The sequence below is a fragment of the Salvelinus sp. IW2-2015 genome, linkage group LG15, assembly GCF_002910315.2.
Source record: "Salvelinus sp. IW2-2015 linkage group LG15, ASM291031v2, whole genome shotgun sequence".
NCBI lineage: Eukaryota > Metazoa > Chordata > Actinopteri > Salmoniformes > Salmonidae > Salvelinus > Salvelinus sp. IW2-2015.
This window is the reverse complement of record NC_036855.1, coordinates 22,512,241-22,530,048: the sequence shown is the minus strand read 5'-3', so window position 1 is coordinate 22,530,048 and position 17,808 is coordinate 22,512,241. Positions and strand designations below refer to the sequence as shown.

Genomic DNA, 17,808 nt, shown 5'->3' with positions numbered 1-17,808 from the left:
AGAAAGAACATAAATACATAATGCCCTTCACATGCTAGATAGCTCTAATCCTTGGGAGAGCCCTGCACGTGCATGAATTTTAGCACTAACCAAGCCCGCCACATTCAGGCACTACCCTGCCCCGGCCCAATTACTTCTGCCAAATTTAAAGGCCCAGCCCTGCCCGAAACCAGAAATAACTTCCTCACTTAGCCGTTGACCCTCACACACCATCTTTCCACTTCGCTCGATCTATACTTGCGACCGCTGCCATTTATGTTGTTTATTCCACTTATCTGGTTGCCCACACCCCACTATCTGTCCTGGGCTTAAATCCATTAGCTGCTCCTCTCTGTCCATCTCTCGCTCCCTGCGCGCAAGCAGCACGCGCTGCATGCACTATTCTCATGGCGGCTCATTATGTGTAACCATAGCAACGGCTCCGTTTGGGCTGCTCTGCTCAATGCGAGAAGTGTTAAAGCCGTTGATCCGGCAATGCCGTCAACCAATCATGTCAATGCAGAGCTATACAAAGCTATAGGGAGCCCTCCGCATTGATACAAAATCTGGGCGGCGATGRGGCCTCCGCAAGCCTCCAGAGGAGCCGCAGCTGCATCACACCCTCTGTACAGAGCCTCCGGAGGCCACATGTAACAATGCTGGGAGCTCCGTACAGCTCCACATTGACATGATTGGTTGATGGTAGGTGGGGGCGGTACATCCCGTATAAATACAAACGCACTTCCTTGACAACAACTCTGCTCTGCTCCTCAAGAATTATGAATGCCCTGACTTCTGCAGAGACCGCATCGCAGTAAATGCTCTACGGCCAATTCAGATGCCAGATTAACCATACATCGGCTTTTAGCTACTTTTTGTCACTCTAAACTTCTACAAAACTCAAGGAACATTATTTGGGGGGGGGGCTAGGACAGTTTCGGAAACCCTGATCTAATCGAATGCTAGACAGTCAGAGAGCATCGAAAATTACCAAACTGATGGATATTGGAATATTTTTTTCAGATTCTGACAGCTAGGAAATATAACATTTTACGTGTGGCCCTCCAAACCTCGTGAAGATAATGCTTTTGACACCCCTGCTCTAATATATTTGGAATTTAGGCCTAGGTTAAGTTCAGTATCATTCATCCACATGCATTATCAGTCACACAATCACTTTCACTGTTTTTCACTTACTGACACTCCAACCAACACAATGCAACTAAAACGCCCCTTTCCTCTGCTATCTCAAGGGATCAAGCTAAAAAGAAAATACAACACTCCAAAACATACAAGAAGTACCTTTACATTCATCTGGCCAACATTGTGGTCATCATAGCAGGTGTCCAACTACTGTCCAATAGTACTTGCAAACACTAAGGGACCAGTTGGAATCCTCACAATATAACTTCTTCTGTGAAAAAAAATCATCCTGAGTCAGTACATCAAGTTATTATATCAGTCAGATGGACTGACTGAGAAAACAAAGGACGCCCCAAAGTAGCACAATAACACAGGAGTGCAAACACAAGCATGCTTATCTTTCTCAGCAACAGTATCCTCTGCATAGTCATGCAATAAGCATCCAAAGACACATCTATTAAGTAATACCCATTTGTTAAAAAATAAAAAATAAATCAATATAGATTAAACCAAGCAAGTCTTCTTTCACCAGGAATCAGTTTGGTGCCTTATTTCATCTTAACACCTATATCCACAGTTTTCTGGCATTGACTTCATGACAGTGATGCACCTTCACTACTGAAGAAGAAAATAAACGAAATTAGTGCCAGACAGGGAAACAACATACAATCTGCTTCTGAAACTCTGCAACACACATAGGGAGCGTCATATCTTTATTCAGAACCCTCCATGTATGGACAGAGCAATAAATAAAACAATAAAAAGGGATTAAATTGACTATGGAATCCATATTTTTCATACTTACATTCTGTTCCAGCTTGGTGTACTCTGCGCCTTTTGGCCGACGTCCCGATCTCGACCTCTTTCCCTCGACGCAATAGGCAATGATCTGACAAAAACAGACAATAATAGGCCTGTGTCACAACTTGTTTAATTGACTGTTCTCTTACATGTTTTTAGCTAACACAATCATATCACTAGTGTCTTGGATGTGCTTGTTCTGGAGGTATCTTTTTATGGACTAATTCATATACTGAAGAAAAATATAAAAACGCAACAATTTCCAAGATTTGACTGAGTTACAGTTCATGTAAGGAAATCAGTAAATTGAAATACATGAATTAGGCCCTAATCTATGGATTTCACATGACTGGGCAGGGGAGCAGCCATTGYCCCACTCACTCGGGAGTCAGGCCCAGCCACTGGGAAGCCAGGCCCAGCCAATCAGAATGAGTTTTTCCCCACAAAAGGGCATTATTACAGACAGAAATACTTCTGTTTTATCAGCTGCAGGTGGCTGGTCTCAGATAATCCTGCAGGTGAGGGAGCCGGATGCGGAGGTCCTGGGCTGGGGTGGTTACACATGGTCTGTGGTTGTGAGGCTGATTGGACATATGGCGGCTTATGGTAGAGAAATAAACATTCAATTCTCTGGCAACAGCTCTGGTGGACATTCCTGCAGTCAGCATGCCAATTTKGAGCTCCCTCAAAATTCAGACATCTGTGGCATTGTGTTGTGTGACAACACTGCACATTTTAGTGGCCTTTTATTGTCCCCCGCACAAGGTGCACCTGTGTAATTATCATGCTGTTTAATAAGCTTCTTGATATGCCACACCTGTCAGGTGGATGGATTATCTTGGCAAAGGAGAAACGCTCACTAACTGGGATGTATACAAATTTGTGCACAACATTTGAGAGAAATGMGTTTTTTGTGCATATGGAACATTTCTTGGCTATTTTATTTCAGCTCATGAAACCAACACTTTACAGGTTGCGTTTATATTTTTGTTCAGTATAATAATGAATGTATTTTATATAGCGCTTTTCATTACATAGAGAATCTCAAAGACGCTCATTATGACCCAGATTATGACCAAGAATCAAAAGCTGTAATGTGTAAATCGATATTAGCCCAAGTACCTTCCGCTTGTTGTGGTAGCTAATGTAGAGCACTGCCACCAACACAGCTGTGCACACAAGATAAGCAAAGAAGTGACTGCTCTCTGCCTCATCACGTGTGCCGTGGGTTTCCTTTCCAGCCGGGTCTACTGGTGCCGTTTCCTTTCTAGGCGGGTCTACTGGTGCCGATGTCGTTTCCTTTTCAGGAGAGGCTCCTGGTGCTGATGCCGTTACCTTTTCAGGAGAGGCTACTGGTGCCAGTGTCGTTTCCTTTTCAGGAGAGACTCCTGGTGCTGATGCCGTTTCCTTTTCAGGAGAGACTCCTGGTGCTGATGCCGTTTCCTTTTCAGGAGAGACTACTGGTGCCAGTGTCGTTTCCTTTTCCTTTCCAGTAGATACTCCCGCTTCTGGTTTATTTCCAATAGATACTCCTGGTGCTGACATGTCCTTTGCAGAAATGATCTGTGCCTGCATATCGCTTACTGGTAGAGAATTTGGTAACCGATCCTTTGTGTCTCCTTGAAGAAGACCTATAGATTTAACAGATTAAACAAACATTTTGAGCTGATTTTAAATGTTTTGAAAAACATTTGCTGGACTGCCTAGTGAAAACTAAACTGACCGCAGCACTTATTTATAGTAAGACCTGGAGCGCACCCCACACCCGAATACATATGAGGAAGAAATCTGCAGCAGAGTACAGAGTGTTTAAACCAAAATGTGAATWAAAAAAACTAATGTGGCACTGGCAGTATAGTGTCTGATTTAGCTGGCTCCCTCCATTCAACAATTATTTGATCAGATTAAATAGCCAGTTCAGTATAACATTAGGACACTAGCAAATCTAGCTTTCAAAAACCCTTCTCCACAGGGTTTTCAGCAGTTAGCATTGCACACAGTTGCCTGCGTGTGAAGTACAATTCAGACGCTGTGTTTTAACGTTTAGAAACGTAAAAAATCACCACTTGCAAAACATATGCTGATATGCCCCTTATCTTTCATATCAGCGAGAAAGATWCTTTCAAATWAAAAAAATATACATTTCATGTAGCAGTTTTGTACAGATCCACAAGATGCGTGTGCCTCCAGTTGACAAACTACACTTCCTCCCCAGTTACGCTTACACACAGGTGTTCAGCGCACGCTAGATGGTACAGGTGAGCACCTCTCGTGAATCGCAAACTACTGCCTTGCCCCTACCAAGTCTCTCAGAGGGCCCTCTGTTGTCACCTGTTGCTGACGAAACTCGGGGATCAATAAACCCATGACACACTCGTGACTTAAATGATGCAATTCATGTTCCACTTTTAAATAATAAAACGAGCATGAAACTCAAATTAACAAATATCCTGTTGTTTTACAAAATATAAACCTCAGTAACAGTTAAACATTTAATTTGGGAGGTATTTATCTTTTACATGTGTCAAGTCTCGACATCAGACATAAACAAATGCATGTGTCATAATTAGGCACGACCTCTCCATTATTTTGCATCAAGTAGCGCAAACTCATGGGATTCCACTTTACTAAGAAGCCGGCAGCATTGCAGGCTCAGTCAAATTCATACCGGAGGGGCTAATTAGTCCTTGCATCCTCAATAATTTCCGCTCCCTCAGCTTTCACAGATGCCTGAGTGAATGTGCAAATGGAGGGGCGAGGGTGATTTGGGATTCAGCCACCGTCTTCAGTCTGTTCGCGGTAAACAAGCACTGTAACATGATATGGCCAGTGTGGGAACAAAACCCTATAAAAAGGGGCCTCCTGAGTGGCGCAGCGGTCTAAGGCACTGCATCACATTGCTAGAGGCGTCACTAGACCCATGTTTGTTCCCGGATTGTATCACAACCGGATGTGATCGGAGTCCCATAGGTCGGCGCACAATTGGCCCAGGGTCATCTGGGTTAGGGGAGGGCTTTACCTGGCTCACCGCGCTCTAGCAACTCCTTGTGGCAGGCCGGGCGCCTGTAGGCTGACATTGGTCGTCAGTTGAACAGTGTTTCCTCCGACACATTGGTGTGGCTGGCTTCCGGGTTAAGCGGGCGGGTGTTAAGAAGCGTGGCTTGGCGTGTTTCGGAGGACGCATGGCTCGATCTTCGCCTCCCAAGCCCGTTGGGGATTTGCAGTGATAAGACAAGATCGAAATTGGGGCGAAAAAAGGGGGTAAAATATATATTTTTTGTATCTAATACAAAAATATATATAAAATAATGTAGTAATTTTAGCTTTTTCAAAATTGTTGATATGAAAGATACATCCCTTAATGTTTCCAAAACCGTACCGCAAGCGATGRGTTTTAACGTTCAGAAGGAGCGTCTGGGCTGTTAACAAATTTACACCGGACAGAAGATAATACAGATGGGTTAGCTGACATCACAAAAATGATGTGCGCTTCCATCGGGCAGAAGTCAGCGTGTTGTTGTTATTCTGGTTGGCCAGATTACTAGCAAGAATGACAAGAAACTGTCATGTGGGAAATCGTAAATTGCTCGTTTCAGCTCGTTATTGATATCATGTCTTGTTTTGACTGATTTCATGTCAAAGCTAATATATGGCTAAAATTCGCTAGCTTGCTAACTAACAACTGTAACAATGTATTTTAGAGACATGTGCTCATTGTGCAAATGTATTTATGTTTTCAATAAACATTGGACAGGAAATAGAGCTTACATGTTGTCAACAATCTAACGGTGTGTTTGTAAATTCACTCTGTAGAGCCAGAGTGCGCTCTGGGCGTTTGTAAATTCAGAGTGTTGTCAGAAAGTCCATTCTTAAATTCAGTGTTTTGCTTTAAGAGTGCACACTGAACGCTCTGGCCGAGGAGTAGGGTTGATRGAGGGTTCTAACCTCACAACAGCAGTCAAGCACCCAAGCTAACTGGTTAGTTGGCTACCTTGCTTGCTACCTACCTACTTCCAGACAAATGAGAGAACACCTCACTCTGGCCATTTTACTACCCATGGCAGATGTGGTTCATGTTATCTACAGCGTTGGTGACTAACTGTGCTGCTAACAACAATAGAATTACTTTGTTTGCCAGTGTTTGCTCATACCAGCCATATTCAACAGGTGTTGTAAACTCATCAGTTATTCTACACTCAAATCAAATCACTGGCACACTCAAGTAGGCTGGACACATGAAATGTTTAACAATGCTTTTTTCTAATAAAAAGTAGTTCATTGCATCCGCGGTGGAGCCCAGTTTCATAATATTACCATATATCCCAGCTGCCTGCCGTAGTTTTGAAGTAATCACGGAAAAAAACAGGCCTTATTTTAGGGCATTTTTCACCCTGCCAGCTCCTATTAGTTCTATTGAGCACTGTGGCACCAACTCGCCTTCCAAACGTTCTAATCCAATTTTGTTGTACTATGTAACAATGGCAGCGTCGCTATAGTTGGCAATGGAAACCTGTTCACGTTGTTTATACTMCAAATGTAAACAAAAACTTACTCATGTTACTCTGAGGTCGTCCCATTGTTTACTATTGGGAAATATAGGTATGTCTGTCTATTTTGCCAAATATTTCYCAATGTGTATATTTTGATTTMAATTAACTGGACACCATTTTAATCTCCTCTCTAATTATGTAAGGCTGGGCAGTGTATCTCGTTGTCATCAAACGCTAGACCAGAAATAGTCAGAAGTTGCCATTTTTTCCTACTTCCTCGTTATGKAGACATAAGCACACTTGGCACCATCGAGGTGCGGATTTTTACTTTCTACACAAGTTGTTAATTTTCAGTTTCGTCCTATGAACAGATTGTAGTGGTAAAATAAAAAGGGATACATGTTTTGGTGCCATTTAGGCTAAATGGAATTCTAAGCTTCACTCCAGTCAAAACGGGCTTTGCGAGTGTTTGATTCCATTCATTTGCTATGGGCTGGCACTAGTGTTCAAATCAAATGTTATTTGTCACATACACATGGTTAGCAGATGTTAATGCGAGTGTAGCGAAATGCTTGTGCTTCTAGTTCCGACAATGCAGTAATAACCAACAAGTAATCTAACAATTCCACAACTACTACCTTATACACACAAGTGTAAAGGGATAAAGAATATGTACATAAAGATATATGAATGAGTGATGGTACAGAACAGCATAGGCAAGATGCAGTCGATGGTCATAGAGTACAGTATATACATATGAGATGGAGTAATGTAGGTATGTAAACATTATATTAAGTGGCATAGTTTAAAGTGGCTAGTGATACATGTATTACATAAAGATGGCAAGATGCAGTAGATGATATAGAGTACAGTATATACATATACATATGAGATGAGTAATGTAGGTATGTAAACATTATATTAAGTGGCATTGTTTAAAGTGGCTAGTGGTACATTTTTACATCATTTCCATCAATTCCATTATTAAAGTGGCTGGAGTTGAGTCAGTATGTTGGCAGCGGCACTAAATGTAAGTGGTGGCTGTTTACAGTCTGATGGCCTGAGATAGAAGCTGTTTTTCAGTCTCTCGGTCCCTGCTTTGATGCACCTGTACTGACCTCGCCTTCTGGATGATAGCGGGGTGAACAGGCAGTGCTTGGGTTGGTGTTGTCCTTGATGATCTTTATGCCTTCCTGTGACATCGGTGGTGTAGGTGTCCTGGAGGCAGGTAGTTGCCCCCGGTGATGGGTTGTGCAAACCTCACTACCCTCTGGAGAGCCTTACGGTTGTGGGCGGAGCAGTTGCCGTACCAGGCGGTGATACAGCCCGACAGGATGCTCTCGATTGTGCATCTGTAGAAGTTTGTGAGTGCTTTTTGGTGACAAGCCGAATTTCTTCAGCCTCCTGAGGTTGAAGAGGCGCTGCTGCGCTTCTTCACAACGCTGTCTGTGTGGGTGGACCAATTCGTTTGTCCGTGATGTGTACACCGAGGAACTTAAAACTTTCCACCTTCTCCACTACTGTCCCGTCGATGTGGATGGGGGGGTGCGCCCTCTGCTGTTTCCTGAAGTCCACAATCATCTCCTTTGTTTTGTTGACGTTGAGTGTGAGGTTATTTTTCCTGACACCACACTCCGAGGGCCCTCACCTCCTCCCTGTAGGCCGTCTGTCGTTGTTGGTAATCAAGCCTACCACTGTAGTGTCGTCCGCAAACTTGATGATTGAGTTGGAGGCGTGCATGGCCACGCAGTCGTGGGTGAACAGGGAGTACAGGAGAGGGCTCAGAACGCACCCTTGTGGGGCCCGGTGTTGAGGATCAGCGGGGTGGAGAATGTTGTTACCTACCCTCACCACCTGGGGGCGGCCCGTCAGGAAGTCCAGGACCCAGTTGCACAGGGCGGGGTCGAGACCCAGGGTCTCGAGCTTGATGGCGAGTTTGGAGGGTACTATGGTGTTAAATGCTGAGCTGTAGTCGATGAACAGCATTCTCACATAGGTATTCCTCTTGTCCAGATGGGTTAGGGCAGTGTGCAGTGTGGTTGCGATTGCGTCGTCTGTGGACCTATTGGGTCGATAAGCAAATTGGAGTGGGTCTAGGGTGTCAGGTAGGGTGGAGGTGATATGGTCCTTGACTAGTCTCTCAAAGCACTTCATGATGACGGAAGTGAGTGCTACGGGGCGGTAGTCGTTTAGCTCAGTTACCTTAGCTTTCTTGGGAACAGGAACAARGGTGGCCCTCTTGAAGCATGTGGGAACAGCAGACTGGGATAAGGATTGATTGAATATGTCCMTAAACACACCAGCCAGCTGGTCTGCGCATGCTCTGAGGACGCGGCTGGGAATGCCGTCTGGGACTGCAGCCTTGCGAGGGTTAACACGTTTAAATGTTTTACTCACCTCGGCTGCYGTGAAGGAGAGCCCGCAGGTTTTGGTAGSGGGCCGTGTCAGTGGCACTGTATTGTCCAGCTTAGCCAACGTTCTAAAGCCGTTTTTCAGCCTTGGGTGAATTTTGACTCGTTCTATTGTCCAGCCTAACTCAAGCTTCATGTCCAGCAGAAGTGTTCGACTTTTTGCGTTCCTGCGGAAGTCACGTCTCAATCACCCCAACAGCGTTTTTGCATTTTAGTACACCAGAAGTACATTCATTTTCAATGAAACGTTACGTTTGCCCTGCGTTGCAGAAGCAGTTGCAGTTGTTCCATGTGGTGCATACGTTGGATTTATCAAACATATGCATCAAACGGCTTGACAGAATTGGTAGAAGGTAAATGTTGAACTTTTGTTGCACACATATCCAGATGATGCTGTGTACCATTTTGCGTAATGATGCTGTCGATGTGATCAAGGCGTCATTCATTGTCAATGGAGCAGTCTGCAACGCTACGTTTGGGATGCCGCACTAGGGTGTGGTGTATTCCGTGTACCGCATGCATTCAATATTTTCAACTTGTGCGCTGCATGACTTTGCGGTGGTACAAACGCAAGATCATAAAAGTTCCCATGGTGGGGGTGACACCATACAGAGGCCAAATTATGACTATTGTGCAGTTGGAGAAGAGACCGGCTGAACGACTGGAAAGTTGTCTCAGGTAAGAATGACAGACAATTCATCATTACTACACTTGGGTAGTGCGCCCTGTTGGCTAGTTTTCAGGAAACCAGCAAACAGAATGGTGTGCAAAATTAATTACGCACAGAACTGTCCTGTGCACAATTTAGCCTGCCATCATGCAGGACAAGCTAGTGATTTGAAATCAGTACTCTATATGTGAACAACCAGTTCAATTTATTGATGTCTCTAGTGATGAGTGACAGAAGAATAGAAACAAACTAGATTAATTGTTGCAATGCACCCTTCTGTTTACCAGCCTAAAAAAAAACTGTAGGTGAATAGGATAATATCTTTAATCTGTTCTAATTATTAGCTTTGGTCGAACAGGGCGAAAATGATTTCATCCATGCTTCAAACCGCTCTGAAGCCTTGTGAAGCAAGTTCAAACATCTGGCAAAAACATACAGCAAAACGCATGTGCCTCTGGTGGGCATACGGCATCAGACGAGAGTGCTCTGAAATCGGAGTAGATAGCCAGAGTCAATTTAAGAACGTACCCTAAACTAACCCAGTCTGTTTGGCCCCAACCCGTGTTTTGTCAAAAGGCGCTAAAAAGTAGTTAGCGTCTATGAATGGGTTATAGCAAAACTATGTAACGCGATTGGCCCACGTCATTGGGGTAACTAGCTAACGTTAGCTAGCTGTGTCATGTTCCAATATCTCTCAGATCAAATCGATTATCTAACGTATAGCCAGTCTCGGTACACACATAAAAACACACATAAAAACAAAGATTGGCTGTTCAAAGTTATTGTAACATTACAATAAAGGTAAACATTTGTTTAAGTAACGTTATATAGGAGGTGAGGTATGGCATGCACCTGGTCTAGGCAATTTAAGATTAGCAGATTGAGCGCTAAATTAGCTAGCTAGCTTTTTAAAATATTTTACAAAAACTCTCACCTCTGACACCACCAGACAAATAAACCAGCACGATAAACAACATAAATATTGTTCTCATTGTAGCTTTGAGGCAACACAAACCTAGTCAGATATAAGAAATTACTACGGAAAGAGTTCCCAATAATGCTTTGCTCAAAGGTGATGACTCAAATCCTGATATAAACACTTCCTTCCTCCTTCTACTGTTCATGTCTGCCAAAACCAAGAGTGTAATCCGGTGTAATCATTAGTCCAAACAGTTCCGTTTTGCGAGTAAAACGACKGTTTCTATTGGACAAATTCAGCTAGATCCCGCCTTGTTTCTTTCAGTTTGCTTCCGTCTAAGAAACGTTTTGCAACAGAATACACCTCTGATTTTACGTCACAGATTGAAACATTGTCAAATTAAAAGATGATAAACTCACGATTTTTGTACATTAACAGTTGGCTATGCAACTGAATGTGATGTGCGTTCACACAACTCCAATCGCTCCAAAATGTAGATTTTTTTGTCTGCCAATTGCAATATTTAAAGGAATCCAGCAGAGATCAGTACAGGCCTACTGATGATGTGATAAACCTTGAAGTTGATCACCAGTATCACAGAATATCACATTAAACCATATTATCCAATATGTCTTAGAAGTGGTTTATATTTATACCGGTCTGTTTAGACGCGTATATATACAGATTCATATTACATTTGTGATACATTTCCAATCAGCATAGGCCTGCTAGCTACTAGAGCCTGTCACAATCTGTATAGGAGAAAGGCCAGTTTGCAGCTAAGGTCTGATGGGAGATGTTTACAGACCAAAATGCTACCTGGTCTCAGAGCATTTCGTATTATTCTGTATGTAAATCCGAGACACTCCATTTAGTATGATATGTTACATAAGACAGATGGTTACTTGGTCAGCGTGGATGGATGGGTGGGTGTATAACGCAAACGTCTAGTAACCCAAAGGTTGTGAGTTCAAATTTCATCACAAACAACTTTCGCAAGTACTTTGCAAGTTAGCTAACCCTAACCCTTTTAGCTAACCCTTCACTTTTWATTTTTTTATGTAACCTTTATTTAACTAGGCAAGTCAGTTAAGAACAAATTATTATTTACAATGACAGCCTACCCCGGCCAAACCTGAACGACGCTGGACCAATTGTGCGTTCTATGGTACTCCCAATTACGGCCGGATGTGATACAGCCTGGATTCAAACCAGGGACTGTAGTGACACCTCTTGCACTGAGATGCAGTGCCTTAGACTGCTGCGCCACTCGGGAGCCCAAAACCTAACCCTACCCCTAACCCTTTAACCTAACTCCTAAATGTAACCCTAACCACTAACTCTAAACCCTAGCTAACGTTAACAAGCTAGAATTTTTWACATACCATACATTTAACAAATTCGTAAAATATTGTACAAATCTATAGTGATCAAAAATATAAACAAACATGCGTATAAGGAAATCAGTCAATTGAAATAAATTAATTAGGCCCTATATCTATAGATTTCACATGACTGAGAATACGGATYTGCACCTGTTAGCCACAGATACCTTAAAAAAAGGTAGGGGTGTGGATCAGAACAACAGTATCTGGTGTGACCACCATTTGCCTCATGCAGCGCGACATCTCCTTCTCATAGAGTTGATCAGGCTGTTGATTTTGGCCTGTGGAATGTTGTCCCACTCCTCTCCAATGGCTGTGCATTAGTTGCTGGATTTTGGTGGGAACTGGAACACGTTGTTGTACACGTTTATCCTGAACATCCCAAACATGCGTAATGATTGACATATTTGGTGAGTATGCAGGCCATGGAAGAACTGGTACATTTTCAACTTCCAGGAATTGTGTACATATCCTTGTGACATGGAGCCTTGGATTYTCATGCTGAAACATGAGGTGATGGCAGCGGATGAATGGCACAGCAATGGACCTCAGGATCTCATCACGGTATCTCTGTGCATTCAAATTGCCATTGATAAAATGCAATTGTGTTCGATGTCCGTAGCTTATGCCTGCCTGCCCATACCATGACCCCACCACAACCATGGGGCACCCTGTTCACAACGTTGACATCAACAAACCGTTTGCCCACACGATGCCATACATGTGGTCTGCAGTTGTGAGGCCGATTGGACGTACTGCCAAATTCCATAAAATGATGTTGGAGGTGGCTTATGGTAGAAAAATGAACATTCAATCATCTGACAACAGCTCTGGTGGACATTTCTGAAGTCAGCATGCCAATTGCATGTTTCCTGAAAACTTGAGACATCTGTGGCATTGTATTGTATGACAAAACTGCACATTTTAGAGTAGCCTTTTATTGTCCCCAGCACAAGGTGCACCTGTGTAATGATCACGCTGTTTAATTAGCTTCTTGATATGCCACACCTGTCAGGTGGATGGATTATCTTGGCAAAGGAGAAATGSTCACTAACAGGGATGTAAACAAATTTGTGCACACAATTTGAGAGCAGCTTTTTGTGTGTATTAAACATTCTCTGGGATCTTTTATTTCAGCTCATGAAACATGTGACCAACATTTCCCATGTTGCGTTTTACATTTTTGTTCAGTGTATATCAAGTTTTGAAAATTCATAACATATAACACAAATTGTAATTCGCAACATATCATACAATTTAATACATACCATACGAAATGTAAATATCATACTAAATGGAGTGTCCCGGATTTACCTACAGAATAATACGAAATGTGCTGAGACCAGGTTGCACAGTGTTGTTGGTTCAAATCCCATAAGGAGCATTTMTTTTATCCTTCAAGGTGGTTTGGTTTAAGAAATTCAATGTTTTTATTAAGTAAAGGTTTCTTATGTATTTTGTCAGCAGAGCCTAGCGGTTGGAGTGTTGGGCCAGTGAACGAAAAGTTGCTAGTTGCGTGAAATAGGACAAATATAATTATTATTTTATGGTGTCATAATAAATTACATTGGGATCCATGCCGATCTTACTGTGAACACATTCATATGCAAATGCAGAGAGATTCAGTGAGGTCTGACTACTACCATGGAGCTGTTTGTCAAGTTGTGCGATAAAAATCTCTAGATCTCTAGAAGTAAACATATTTCAATATGTGCAAAAGCCTTGAGATAATCCTCCTTACGGAATCATCAATAAAATGCAACTTGTTTGAGCACATGACCTGAGATCGTGGGAGTGATAATCATCCAAATGTTAATGAGAGGTATTTTACATCTCAGCTGGAAACGAGAGACCTGTGGATTCTTGTCATGAATGTGTCTTCATTATGGTGTTTGACATTTAGAAAGTTATATCATCTATCTCATTCTTGAGMTACATTTGCATTCCCTTCTTTAAGGTCAAATGGGTATGAATAATACATTAAGCAGGGGGTTCTTAAGCTCACAGCAAGCYATACCTGTCTTCATAGAGGTGCCAGCTGAGTCTTGTCAAACTGGGGGGAAACAATCAATTAATATCACGTTGAGAAAGCAGGGTAGAAGCAAACACACTGGAACCTTCCAGACACTTCCAACATCCTGATATCTATCGATATGGGCACCAAGATAATGATAACAAAGGAAAAAGCAGGCGTGATTGTATAAGTACAGAAATAATGACATATTTGAACCCATATTTGAACCCTGTATGCATGTATTACTTTAGTTGATAATCTGGTAGACTCTTCCGTTCTGTCTGTAGACAATAACATAATTGAAATTTGAGATAAGCAACACTACATTTATTTTTTGCAGCCCTACCCCTCCTAGACAGTCCATGTAGAATGTGGATTACTTACTCATTCTGACTGTTATTATGGCTCATATATCAKATTTTATTTGTCACATGCGCCGAATACAACAGGTGTAGACCTTACAGTGAGATGCTTACTTACAAGCCCTTAACCAACAATGCAGTTTTTWAAAAATACAACAACAAAAAAAGTAAGAGATAAGAATATCAAATCATTAAAGAGCAGCAGTAAATAACAATAGCGGGGCTATATTCAGGGGGTGCCGGTACAGAGTCAATGTGTCAATGTGCTAGCCAGACCTGAATATTGTAGCCTATAAGCCACTACTAGGATTTTATGTCCTTTTGACAGCATGCTACCTGCATAAAATAACAGGATGTTACAGTGTCTCCTGAATGCCAATCTGAATGGATCCTTCTCTATAATCCAATAGTATTATTTATTTAATTCAAGAATTAACCACTGATATTCTAACCTGAGAGGAATCGTATTAACTCCTCTGTCTAATGGGGTACTTATTTGGATCTCTACAGTGTCATGCATTTGAAATATCAAAGGGTTAACCTGGAATGAATTTGAGATCAAAGGAGGGCCCAAAAAAGAAACATGACAAGAGACTGCAAGAATTTAATGAGCAAAATTAACATGTATTAAATCTGACCTTGTGCACATGGCAGATATCTAGTAGAGGCAACCAAATACAATACTTATTATTGGATCAACAGTGACGAGTAAGGGCTAGGGATGCACACTTACAATGGGTGACAATAACCCCCCCTCTTTCAATAAATATACAGTACTAATATCTGTTATTTTCAAATGGGATCAGGAAAATGTTTATAGGTAGAATGCTGTTGSTACATTTTTAGTTCCATCATAAGATTTAATTGTCACTCTATTATAGTTAATCAACGAGGGGCTAKGGATTCAGACTCTACAATGTTGTGCAAATAAAACCTAAAATACTAATATCAAGAAAAATAAATGTAGTTTCTAGCCTGTATGTATGAAGCAACAAATAGGATAGCATTTGTTCAAATATGAATTTTATACATTGCAGCTACATACACTACATGACCAAAAGTATGTGGACAGCTGCTCGTCGAACATCTCATTCCAAAATCATGGGCATTAATATGGAGTTGGTCCCTCCTTTGCTGCTATAACAGCCTCCACTCTTCTGGGAAGGCTTTCCACTAGATGTTGGAACATTGCTGTGGGGATTCAGCCACAAGAGCATTAGTGAGGTCGGGAACTGATGTTGGGCAATTAGGCCTGGCTCACAGTCAGTGTTCCAATTCATCCCAAAGGTGTTGGATGGGGTTGAGGTCAGGGCTCTGTGCAGGCCAGTCAAGTTCTTCCACACCAATCTCGACAAACCATTTCTGTATGGATCTCGCTTTGTGCACYGGGGCAATGTCATACTGAAACAGAAAAAGGCCTTCCCCAAATTGTTCCCACAAAAATGGAAGCACAGAATCCTCTAGAATGTCATTGTATGCTGTAGCATTAAGATTTCTCTTCACTGAAACTAAGGGGCCTAGCCCGAACCATGGAAAACAGCCCCAGACCATTATTCCTCCTCCACCAAACTTTACAGTTGGCACTAGGCATTCGGGCAGGTAGCGTTCTCCTGGCATCCGCCAAACTCAGATTAGCCTGTCGGAATGCCAAATAGTGAAGCGTGATTCATTACTCCAGAGAACGCGTTTCCACTGTTCCAGAGTCCAAAGGCGGTGAGCTTTACACCACTCTAGCAGACGCTGGGCATTGCTCATGGTGATCTTTGGCTAGTGTGTGGCTGCTCGGCCAAGGAACCCATTTCATGAAGCTCCCGACGAACTGTTCTTGTGTTGACGTTGCTTCCAGAGGCAGTATGGAACTCAGTAGTGAGTGCTGCAACGGAGGACACYCGATTTTTACGCGCTACTCGCTGGTCCCTTTCTGTGAGCTTGTGTGGCCTACCACTTCGCGGCTGAGCCATTGTTGCACTTTGACGTTTCCACTTCACAATAACAGCACTTTCAGTTGACCTGGGCAGTTTTAGCAGGGCAGAAATGTGACAAACTGACTTGTTGGAAAGGTGGCATCCTCTGACAGTTCCACGTTGAAAGTCACTGAGCTCTTCAGTAAGGCCATTCTACTGCCAATGTTTGTCCATGGAGATTGCATGGCTGTGTGCTCGATTTTATACACCTGTCAGCAATGGGTGTGGCTGAAATAGCCGAATCCACAAATTTAAAGGGGTGTCCACATACCTTTGTATATATAGTGTATGAAACAAGGTACATCTAATACTATTGCCTCATCACAAATTCTGCACCTGTATTCCTATGATAATTTTGAAACAAGAATGCAGTGATGGATATTGACTGAAATTCATTGACATTGCTTGATGCAGCCATGTTTTGAAGCAGTATAACATGGCTTGAAGCCAGCCTGGGATAGCCAGCATATTTTAAGTCATTCACCTGGAGTCTCTCAGTTTTATGTGTTACTAACTATAGAGAATGTAACATTACAATAGATGTATAGCCTTGAGGAGACAGTTTTATCGGRTGTTGTTGACAACTCATTACCTGTCATATCAGTGATGGATTGGAGAAGTAGCTGAGGGTAGGCAGGCGTGGCACCAGAGACCACGGCCTCTGCCTGTGATGACATAAGACAGAGGAAAACAAGCAGAGACTAATAATTAGTTAAAACATTGCTGGGAGACTGACATCTCAGTATCTCACCGCAGGGCAAAAATGGAAACAAATCCTCTGTGTGCACACGTCCGTCAGTCTGTCGCTCGCAGTTCAGGCCATAAAGAACCCAGTCTAAGAGAGAGCGAGACACCCTTGTCTGAGGGCATTGTCCTACAGCTGTGTTGAGGAAATGGTTCAAGTTATCGATTATGGACAARACTAATGAATGACAGCTATTGGTATTGTTTGCATACATATAGAATTAGAATAAAACTCATCATTTTGTGTACAGAGCCATATTATTTTACTCTGCTCCATCAGAACTAGGCTAATCTGTATGTTCARAGCCTCTCAATCAGAGCTGATAAGGATGCTGAGCATGGTAAGCAAATCAGTGTGCATGTTGTCAACCATTGTTAGTGTTACACAGGAGGGGATACCCTGGGGAAACCAAAGAGGAGTGGATTTGGGACAGGAAGGCTGGTCAGCCTCCTACCATCTGGATGTTGCAGGAATACATTGACTCATTTCTTYCTTCTTCTATTTGATTTTTAGAATACCCAAACTACCAATTATCTCAATGGCAATCTAACTGTAGCTCTCCTCTCTCTCTTCTTTGTGGGAAGTGTGGGTAAGGACCAGGTAAGGTCTAAAACATAGAGTCACAGGGCGAAGGAACTTCAATGTGCTCTTCCAGGCTAGTACCACAGCTAGAGGCTAATTGGACCATCCCTGGCACTGGTCCTCATCTCCAAAGCCACCAAAAACTGTAACCTACCTTGTGTATTTTTGACTAACTGAATATCCTAATTAGGTCCCAGGAGCTCCATCCCATTACCTCGGAGTTAATTAAGCCTCAGCACTGTGCCAAATGGTGAATAAAGATGCAGTAGAACTGTGCGAGGGAAAGGGGTTTGGTGTGCTGGGGAGGAGGCTGACCTGCTTGTTTGTCGTTGTTATGGAACTC

The 17,808-nt window shown here is 42.6% G+C and overlaps 1 protein-coding gene across 1 annotated transcript; it reads right to left on the bottom strand.

The window, feature by feature from the left end:
- Window positions 1–1,269: 1,269 nt before the first annotated feature.
- tgoln2 (trans-golgi network protein 2) lies at window positions 1,270–10,627 on the bottom strand. The gene is made up of 4 exons (XM_024002030.2): window positions 10,429–10,627; window positions 3,046–3,554; window positions 1,928–2,011; window positions 1,270–1,740 (listed from the first exon to the last, which is right to left on the bottom strand). The coding sequence occupies exons 1-4, from the start codon at window positions 10,484–10,486 to the stop codon at window positions 1,738–1,740; spliced, it is 654 nt and encodes a 217-aa protein (XP_023857798.1). The 5' UTR covers window positions 10,487–10,627; the 3' UTR covers window positions 1,270–1,737.
- Between the last annotated feature and the right edge of the window lie 7,181 nt (window positions 10,628–17,808).